General features: G+C 36.0%; 1 protein-coding gene across 3 annotated transcripts in view; it reads left to right on the top strand.

Moving 5' to 3' along the window:
- Dtwd2 (DTW domain containing 2) overlaps positions 1-10,483 on the top strand; it is a 215,665-nt gene that overhangs the window by 198,649 nt on the left and 6,533 nt on the right. For all 3 annotated transcript variants that reach the window (XM_023700578.1, XM_004640600.2, XM_023700579.1), the window contains one exon: positions 10,102-10,230. In XM_023700578.1, the coding sequence (XP_023556346.1) occupies positions 10,102-10,230 (129 nt within the window). The remainder of the gene's footprint in view (positions 1-10,101; positions 10,231-10,483) is intronic.

Raw genomic sequence — 10,483 nt, 5'->3', positions numbered from 1 at the left:
TATAGTGGCCCCTTTATTTCGCTTGATCATTGTTGGTTTCAAGTTGAGACTATCTGAGATCAGAAATGCTACCTCTGCTTTTTCTGAGGTGCTGGGGCATGTAGTATTTTGTTCCATCCTTTGACTTTCAGCCTGTGAATGTCTTTATGAGTTAAATGTTTTTCTTGTATCCAGCATATTGTTGGATTTTGTTTCCTAATCCACTGTGCCAGTCTATTTCTCTTAATTGGTGAATTGAGTCCCTTTACATTAATGTTCAGAATTGAGATGTATTGACTGATCATTGCCATGTTATTTACCTGTTATCATTTGCTCCTTTTTCTCCTGTGTTTAATTGCTTACCCTATTTAGTTGGTTGTTTCCGATCTCATTTGTGGAGTTCTGATCGTTTTAGTCACTCTCTAGAACAGCTTTCAGTATCCTGTTTAAGGTTGGCTTTGTCATTGTGAAATTTTTTAGCTGTTCTTTGTCGTGGAGGCATTTCACTTCTCCATCAAACTTGAAAGAGAGTTTTGCAGGGCGTAGTAGTCTGGGCTGCAGTTTGTTTTCATAGAGGACCTGAAGTACTCTGCTCCATGCTCTTCTTGCCTTCCTGTTTTGTGAAGAGAAGTCGGCCGTAATTCTGATGGGTTTTCCTTTGAATGTGATCTGCTTCTTTTCTCTAGCGGCTTTCAGTAGATTATTCTTGTGCTGAATTTCTGGGATCTTGACTATTATATGTCTCGGTGTGTTTTTCTTTGGTTTGCGGTTCCTTGGCATTCTGTATGCTTCAGTTACCTGAATGTCAGTTTGTTTCCTCACATTTGGGAAGTTTTCTGCTATTCTGCCCATATTTTTTTAATGTCATTTGTGTTGACTCCTTTCTCATTGATGCCTATTCATCTCACATCGTTCATCTTTGCCTCACCTTGCAGGTGACGGATTTTTCTTTCCTGCATCCTCATTGTTTTTAAGAGATCCGTTCTTACCTTTTCACTAGCTACACTAGCATTTTCAAGATCTGAAACTCTGTCTTCACATTCACTTAAATGGTTTTGCAAGCTTGTGATTGAGAGTTTAATTTCCTCTATATCTCTTTGACTCTCCTTCATGTGATCTATTTCTTTTCTGTATTGCTCATTCAGGGAATCCGTCATTTTTCTAATCTCCTCTATTGTTTTTTTTTTTTTTTTATCAATTTCTTCTTTAGAAGCAGTTAGAAATTCCGTCACTGCAATGTTTTTTCAGATTGGGTTTCTTGCCTATGGTTTTGTAGTTGCTTCTCCACCTCATCTGCTGTGAGTTCTGCGAGTTCTTTTTTTATTTCAGAAAAGCATTGTGCTCTGATTTCCTCTATATCTTTCTGCTGTTGCTCATTTACTATTGACGCCATCAGTTCATGCATTTGAACCGAGCTAGTGTCCTCTGCACTTGTTCTGGGTGGGCACTGGGTTTCCTCCATATGTTTCTGCATTTGATTCTTTAGTGCAGATGTTATTAATTCAGGGATTTCTTTTTTCAGTTCTAATCTGAAGTCTTCTATATCTTTGTGCAGCTGTTTCTTTATTTCAGATACCGTTGATTCATTGCTTTCAGCTGTGTGATTTCCAATTTTTTCTTTGTTAGTTAACTCTGCACTTGTTACGGGTGGGTTCATGTTCTGAAGTTGCATTTTGTTCGTTCTCGTCATTTTGTGTTGCACTGTCTTCTGACCTTTGTTGTAGAGCTTTGCTGTAGTTATAACCTTCGCATGTACTGAAGTTCAGGTGCAGCTCTAAAAAGTTTGGACTTATCCAGCTGCGTCTGGCTTGGGTCTGGCTGCTGTGCTCAGCTCCTTCCCACTGCTACCCTTGAGGCTGAACCTGTTGTGCCCCTGTGGCGAGATGTTCTGCTCCTGGACTAGCTGGTTGGATCTATCCTCTACACTCTCTGCAGGGATTTCAGCTGCAGGATTACACCCCAGGCATGTATGCCAGACCTGAGCTGTTCGTGGATGATGCAAGGTGACGTAGGGGGAAGAGGAAGGTCTCCCACACACTCACTAGACCTGGGCTAGGACTGGGTCTGGGGGTTCCTGGATGCGGCAGATATTCCTATTCAGCAGGGAGGGTCGGGAAGGTCCTACGAAGTGGTGGGCGGTGGCCCAAGGGGGTGGGAGAGGGTCTGGCCTTTGCTGCGCCTGGGCTGGGACTGGTCCCACTGTTGCAAGGTAGTAGGAAGCTCTCCACACACTCCCTGGACCTGGGCTAGGACTGGGCCTGGGGGTTCCCGGAACTCGGCAGAGATTCCTGCTTGGAGGGCGGGGTGGGTGAGGTACTGTGGAGTGGTGGGGGGTGGCCCGAGGGGGTTGGAGAGGGTCCGGCCCAAGCTGCGCCTGGGCTGGGACTGGTCCCGCTGGCGCAGGGTAGCAGGAAGTTCTCCACACACTCACTGGACCTTTGATAGGGCTGGGTCTCAGACTGTTTGATATCTAATATTTACTTCAGTCCTGAGATATTGTGAATCCATGTATTCTGCTTTTTTCTGGGTATTTTTCCATACTCATAACTCCTAAGGAGTTCAATTATGGTATACATTGAAGTTTTGTGGAAGACACTAAGATTAAACATGTTATTATGTGGAAGAACAGCAATAAATATGTTTCGCTAAATATGTTACTTAGCATAGTTTTAGTTTGTATCATTATATTTGCTCAAATATGAAATTTTTAAGTACCCAATTTTTATTTTATTTTATTTTTTTCTATATTTAGGATAGGGTCTACAGGGTCTACAAGGTCTCACTACATAGGTCGGACTCATAGTGATTCTCCTGTTAGTCTCCTAATTGTTGGGATTATGGACATGCACCACCATGCCCAGTCTCAATTCCCATCTCAGTGTGACCCCGGGCATGGGGCCAGCACAGCATGCTGGAGATCAACCCCCAGCTCTGCGCTCTTCCTAAGCAGATGTTTTATTCCACTGAGCTATCAGGCCGGCTCTTAAGTACCTAATTGTTAGACTGCTATTTTATGTTGATATTTTTAACATCCATTATTGCATGTTAGAGAAGAAACATGCATTTTTTTCTTATGTATGCATTAGAATTTGCTAATTCTGTAAAAAGAGCTGACTTTTTTTTTAAGGAGCTAACTTTTTTTTTTTTTTTTTTTTTTTTTTTTTGTGGAACTGGGGATTGAACTCAGGTCCTTGCGCTTGCTAGGGATGCGCTTATTCCACTGAGCCATCTCCCAGCCCCTAAGGAACTAACTTTTAAGCTAAAAATTTATGTCTTTTTTTATAATTTTGGAAATGTGCTTTTTCCATAGAAACTGTTAAGAGTTCAGATTTTTGCGATAACTCAGAAAAAGTAAATGTTTTTTAGCACTAGTCCTGTTTTTTAGCAGTAGCAAGTAGTAATAACTTGCTCCTCTACATTTTATTTTTATCACATTTTTGTTAGTTTCATTGTTAATTCCTCAATTTTTTACTTTCTGAAAACTTTGCAGTCTCATGTTGCAGCAATGATGGACCTTGATACTTGGAAGTAATATTTGTATAGAAGATCCCTTCTTGCACATCATTATTTCAAAAGCTGGTATGTTCAAAAGAACCCTGGAATTCTTTGGGGGTACCTAAGCCTTGCTTTCAGTAGAACAACTTGGCTTTTACTTGTACATTATCCTGGGATTTGCCCATGTGTATATCTATTTGGTTATTAGCTAGGGCATATAGAAGTCAGGCCCTTGCCTAAGCCTCTGCATTGCATTTGCCATGACTCACTTTGGAACTTGAGTATGTTACTTCATCCTTTTGTACTTTGTATTCTCATTTGTAAAATGGAGATAATGAAAGTCCCTACTTCATAGATGTTTTATGAGAATTAAATGAAGCAATATTTAATATTTAGCATTTAGTGTCTAATAAGTAAGTACATGAAACCCTGTATGTGAATGGCTAAAGCTGTGTTAGAACTAGCATCTGATGTCAAAGTTGAGCTTTTACCATTAATGGATTATATTGTTGAACTAGACTGAGGTAATGAGGCAGAGAAGTGAATTGACAAATCAGATCTAGAAGAAAAGATCTACTGCCTCTCTTTCAAAGAACATCTTATAGTTCTTTTTTTAAATTAATTTTATTGAGAAACAAATAGCAATGAGACAGTTTCAGAACTGATTAGTAGGATAGTTTCAATAATTCATATGTTGTTGTCTTCATAGTGGTTATTCATAGTACAAGATGCAGACATGATATCCTGTCCAAACACTATTAGTACAAATCTTTCTTCTCATTGAATTAAGAGAAACTAGTTGTGTATCTATCCTATTTTGTATATACAGATACAAAATGGTCTTTCATTTGTATCCCCTTTTTTGGTTTAGTTTTATCAGAAATGGGTACTCAATTGCCATTTAAATATTGTAGGTGCATGAATTCAGCAAAATAATCCAATATAGTCCAGTAGTCTATAGTAGTAGTGGGTTATCCATAGAACTGACAATGTCAGAAGTTGTTGACTTGAGCCTTTTACAGCTCAGCATATTAATGCGGCTTTACTTTTTATACCTCATGTTTATACTTTTCTGCTGGATTGTTAAGACCAGGATAAGGCAAGACCCATATAACAGGAAACATAACTGTTGTATCTGCCAAGTTCTGTCAGATTCCCTCAGGATTTACCCTGAAACCCCATAGCACAGTTTCTAGATCCTTTGTCAGTGTCAACCATGTGGATGAGATATGGCCATTGCTTGACCAATTTGCTCTCTGTGAAAGCCTGAGAGAATGTTTTCTCTCTAGGTGACTCTCCTTAGGTACACTCTACATCATCAATCACTTTCCTCTGTGGCCCCATAATCTCCTTGATCAGAAAATTTGGGATACACCTGAGTTACATGATGTTACAGTACAGGTTCTCCTAAGGAAAGCAAAAACTTAAGAATTAAATAATGAAGAGAGGGCAAGGAGAAAAACTAGGAAAAATGACAGGCAAAACCATACATTTATATGCACAAGATGGTTAGGGCAATGATCCTGAGAATCTTCAGCAGATTTTTGAAATTAGCAGTTAATTGGTAGGATTCTCACTCTGACTAACCATATATACTGATACGTGTGAACTAAGCAGCTGTACTGAAGACAGCAGTGTGTAATACTAGGATTATGCTTGGAATGCTTATCATTCTAATCTTCTAAATATGTACTGCTTGTCATGTCATAACAATTACTGCTATACTGTCTCTCAAGTAATTGTATGTTTAAAAAAAAAGGAGGTAATAAATGAAAACAAGAGACAAGAAAAAAAAGTCAGGACTGTCAAACAACATCTTGTAAACTCAAATAATGAATCTTGTTTGTGAAAGATCATAGAAAGAAGGCCAAAAAAAAAAAAGTTGTTTTGTGTTGTTCAATGGTAACAACTATAGGATGGTACTAAAAACCTGTATGTAAGCCTGTTCTAACAAAGGTTGTCTCAGTATACAAATAGAAGGATTTTCCTGGAAACATGTATACATGTTTACAGTGGAAACCCATATGACTCTTAATAGTAGTTTAAATAATTAAGAGTTTGACTTAAAAATAGTCTGGAGTCTGGGCATGGTTGTACATGCCTTTAATCCCAGTTCTGGGGAGGCTGAAAAGAATAGGATCACTATGAATTCAAGCTGTGTAGTAAAACCTTGTACATGGGGGAAAAAAGCCTGATGATAGAGAACAAGTAATTATAATCAAATTACAAAATATACTATTTGAAAAGTATGAATTAAAATTATAATTTTAATCTTGAGATCTTTTAAAATATTATTTTGCTTGCCAAAACAATTAATGTTTTATAATAACTTAGTTAAAATGTTATGCTGTGGAAACATGAGCCATGACTCTTTTCCTTGAATATTTAGCCCTCGAAGGTGCTGTTGCTAAACCACTAAAAACACTATGGTATTCAAAATTTTAATAGCACAAATTACTTTTGGCAAAAAAATACCTAAATATACAGGTAGAAAGGAAGGAGTCTTTATAAAAAATATACCTAAACAATGATAATAGCTAGCAAAACAATCATCTGGTATTATTTTTATTTATTATTGGTACATGTTTATAGTATATGTTTTATTACTTCTATGGAGTTAATACACATATAATACCTTTACATAATCCTTTTCATCCCTTATCCATCCCTTCCCACTCCCCTTGATCCCCTTCCTATTTGAGAAAGATCTATTTCCTAAGTCTTTCATTTTGCTCTTCATTTATAATTTGTCATGTAAGAGAAAACATGCTATATTTAAAGTTGTGAGTCAAGTTTATCTTTAATGTTATGATCTCAAAGTACATCTGTTTTCCTACAAATGACTCAAGTTTTATCTTTCTTTATGGCAGAGTGAGTCCTGTTCCATTGTATGTGAATACCACATTGTCTTTATTTGTTCATTAGAAAGGCAATGGTATTGTTATTTTAAAGATATACTGCTTAGGCAGATGCAGTCACTTTAATCCGCTGAGCTATTTGGCTCACCCAAAGCAATTTCTTATAAATTATTTATTATGATGCTGTGACTTGCCAAGAAGAGAACTGAATCAAGTATAAATGAAAGTAGACTAGCACATAAGCAAAAAAAGCTTTGAGAAGGCCACAGTTAATATTCGGTTATCTAATAAAATGTTAGTAGTATGAGATACTATGGCTATGTACCTTTTATTGTATCCACTTAGGTGCTTTACAATTTCTGGAAAGTTGATTTTTAAAGAATAATCTAAAGTCTTTTAACGAAGCATAAATTTTAAATTTGGAGTGGTTTTTCTTCCCAGCAAGGACCCACACATCTCCCTGAAATAGATCTCTTTTAAGAGAATAAATTTATTTATTTTTAATTTTTTTTCCATAATTTTATTGAGAAACAAATAGCAATGAGACAGTTTCAAACCAAACTGGTAGGGGAGATTCAATAATTAACACATTGCATACATTCTTCCTGGTGGTTAATTGCTGTACAAGATGCAGACATGACATCCTATTTACAAACACTATTACAACAAATACCTCTATTCATTAAGAGAATGTAACTGTGTATCTATCCTAACCATTTTGAATATACAGATATAAAATGGACATTCATCTGTATCCCCCCCTTTTTTTTCTTTTTTTTCAAATCAAATTGGTAGGATAGTTTCAATAATTAACACATTGCATACATTCCTCCCAGTGGTTAATTGCTGTACAAGATGCAGACATGATATCCTATCTAGAAACACCATTAGAACAAATCCCTCTATTCACTAAGAGAATGTAACTATCCTAACCACTTTGAATACACAGATACAAAATGGACATTCATCTGTATACCCTTTTTTTTTGTTAAAGTTAAGTTCCATTATTTGAATATTATAGGTGTGTTAACTCAGCAAAATAATATAAAAGAGTTCAGTAGTCCATAGTAGTATTGGGTCTTCCGCTTCACTAGCAATGTCAGAAATTGTTGACCTGAGTCCCCTACAGCTCAACATAACAGCATGGCTTTATACTTCTTATATTTTGTTTTTGTACTTTTCTGCTGGATGGTTAAGACCAAGGTAAAGCAGGACCTATGCAACAAGAGTTGTAGCTTTAAGGTCAGTGAAATCCCCTCAGGATTTATCCTGAGATCCTGTACCTCAGATTGTTTGTCAGTGTCAGCCATGTGGATGAGTCATGGCCATTGCTTGGCCAATGTGCTCTCTGTGAAAGCCTGAGAGAATGTTTTCTCTCCATGTGACTCTCCTTAGGCACACTCTACATCATCAATCACTTTCCTCTTTGGCCCCATAATCTCCTTGATCAAAAATTTGGGACACTGCCGAGTTACATGACATTACAGTACAAGTTCTCATATGTCCTGAGTCTTTTATGGTCTTCTGAATACGGGTTGCTTGTCATGGCATGCCAGTTGCTGCTATGATATCTCTCAGGTAGATGGTTGTTCAAAAAGAAGGGGGTGGTGAATGAAAGCAAAAGACAGGAAAAGGAATATTGTAGGACTCCTGTTTCAAGGTTGTATATGGTGACATTTTTTGACTTATGTGTAAACATAAGAAGTATATAATTCTTTATGCCTATTTTTAAAATATATTCTAATTTTTATTTTTTTATCATATTCTATAAGGACTTAAAGTTCAACATATCAATACTTGATGAAAAATACCTGTTCCATATTATGCATATGATGTTTGATATGCAGACAGATAGTGAGGTTAAGCTTAACAGCCTAAGTTGTATGGTAAAAACAATAAGCTTGTCTTCTGGATGGTTAACAACCTTAGTTTGCTGACCAAAATTAGATGAAAAGGAGGGCTGCAAGGAAAGCCAACATTTGGCCCTAGCCTTCTAGAGATTAAATTTATTCCAATAAACAACATCACAAGTTTTTCTTGTTTCCCAAAAATTTTGTGGTGATCAAATATCTCATAAATTCTTCCAGAAAATATTTGGAATTAAGTATTGGAAAGAGTAGTTGGCTTACTCTGTTCTATCAGTTTCCTTGGTGAAATATTAAAGCCATTAGTAATTACCAGTGATTAATCTTGTGACCTGGGCCGGGGAGATGGCTCGGTAGAATAAGCGCTTCCCTGGCAAGTGCAAGGGTCTGAGTTCAATCCCTGGTTCTGCAAAAACAAAAACAAAACAAAAAAACCCCCAAAATCTTATGACCTACTCTTATAGTTAATATAGGGCTAACTTCCTTTTATCACTATACACATTTCATAACCATTTTTCCTCCCTCTCTTTTTTCTTGACTGCATTTCCCTTATCTTTTCCATTAGTAGAGATACAGAGTAATTTTAATATAACTATGCATAAGATACTGTTAGTCAAATCTGCTTTAAAAATGTGTGTTCCCTAAATCAGATGGATTTTTTTTGTAATACTTACTTAGGAGTGGCAGCAGCTTCTATCTCCCTTATACTACCCTTGAAGAAAATAAAACAAAACAAAACAGTTTTTTAGAGAAAAATTCTTTAAATAGGCACAGAGTAGAAGAACTATGTTGCTCATCATGAAGACACAAAGGAGGGAAGGAACTGAGTGACAGGATGCTTTGAATGAGCTTTTCGATCATTTAAAGGAGTGAGACTCTTGCCGTACCTACTTCAGGGATACCAGAAAGTAAAGCAGTACATTATACTCCACATTGCTCTGTGATAAGGGTTAGATACCACTACCTCCAGTCACTGTGCTCACATCTTGCATGAGTTAAAAGTGAAATGATCATTTACCCACCTATCTTTAAATGTGATTCTTATTAGAGTGTGGGCTATCAATGTGTTCTTATAAGTATTAAGATTGCTTGAGTTTTATTTAATTAAAATAGTAATTGAAACACTAAAATGTTGGGGGCCTGCCCCTTAGCTCACTTCTTTAAGTGGCTGCTTCAACAAAGCAGTCAGGCTCAGGTTGTTGTGGTTTGATCCCCACAACTCAAGCCAGCCAAACCTGCCCTGAAGGCATTGGGAGCAAAAAAAAAGAAACACTAAAATGTTGACATTTGACTTTGTTGACTTTTTCACATCTGTTACAGTCATCAAGTCTCATTGAAAATACAATTTTCAGTGAGACATTATTTAATATGCTACTTCTTTTCTAAGATACGAGTATTTTATATATATAATTGCATATTTACGTTTATGAAAATACTTATGCATACACACTTAAGGAATAAGGGAAGAATGAACCATACATTGTCAAATAATTCTCTAAAGTGATTACACCATCTTAAATTCCATTATAATGTATAAGAGTTTCATTTGCTCCATTTCTAATTCATTAAATGGTGTTAATCTTTTGTATTTTAATTCTTATTAGATTATTTGAGCTATTTTTCATATAACTTTGCCACTTTTATATCCTGTTTTATGAAGTGTATAGTCTTGTTTCTTGCTGGGAGTTATTAGTCTTTTATTTTGGACATGTAAGAGTTTGTTTATATCCTTGTTATATCTTTTTCAAATAATTATTTAATGAGTGACAGAATATTACATAAAACATATTAATACTTCTAGCATTTTAAAACTATTAAAAATTTTAGAGAGAAAGTAATATTTAAAATGCAAACTTCCAAATTTTAAGTTTAAGACAAAAATTGTATTCTATTTTTTATTTCAGGTGCAGTTAAAAACTACCATTTCCAGTCAGTATGTAATTCGGATGCAACCAACTAATAGGTGCCTTTCTACACTGGAGTGTGCAGCTGTTGCTCTTTCTATCTTGGAGAAAAATAATTCCATACTGGAGGTATGTGGAAGACTAGTTTTTTCAAGGAGAATTTGGTTAGATTCATTCAGAAAATTTAGACACATTTACCTTGTTAGATTTGTACTTTAAGTGACAAGTAGAATGTATGTGATAGAAATTTATGTGCTTTATAACCCTCTTTCTCCCTCTGGTGTTTTTCTTTGTTGGCTTAGCATTCCAAATTGCATAATTTAAATATTCATACTTAGCTGTGCAAATAGCATTTTGTAATATGCTAAATTGCATTTAAGTA

This window comes from Octodon degus, unplaced genomic scaffold (assembly GCF_000260255.1).
Source record: "Octodon degus isolate 3935 unplaced genomic scaffold, OctDeg1.0 scaffold00124, whole genome shotgun sequence".
Classification (NCBI taxonomy): domain Eukaryota; kingdom Metazoa; phylum Chordata; class Mammalia; order Rodentia; family Octodontidae; genus Octodon; species Octodon degus.
This window is presented reverse-complemented; position numbering and strand designations above follow the sequence as displayed.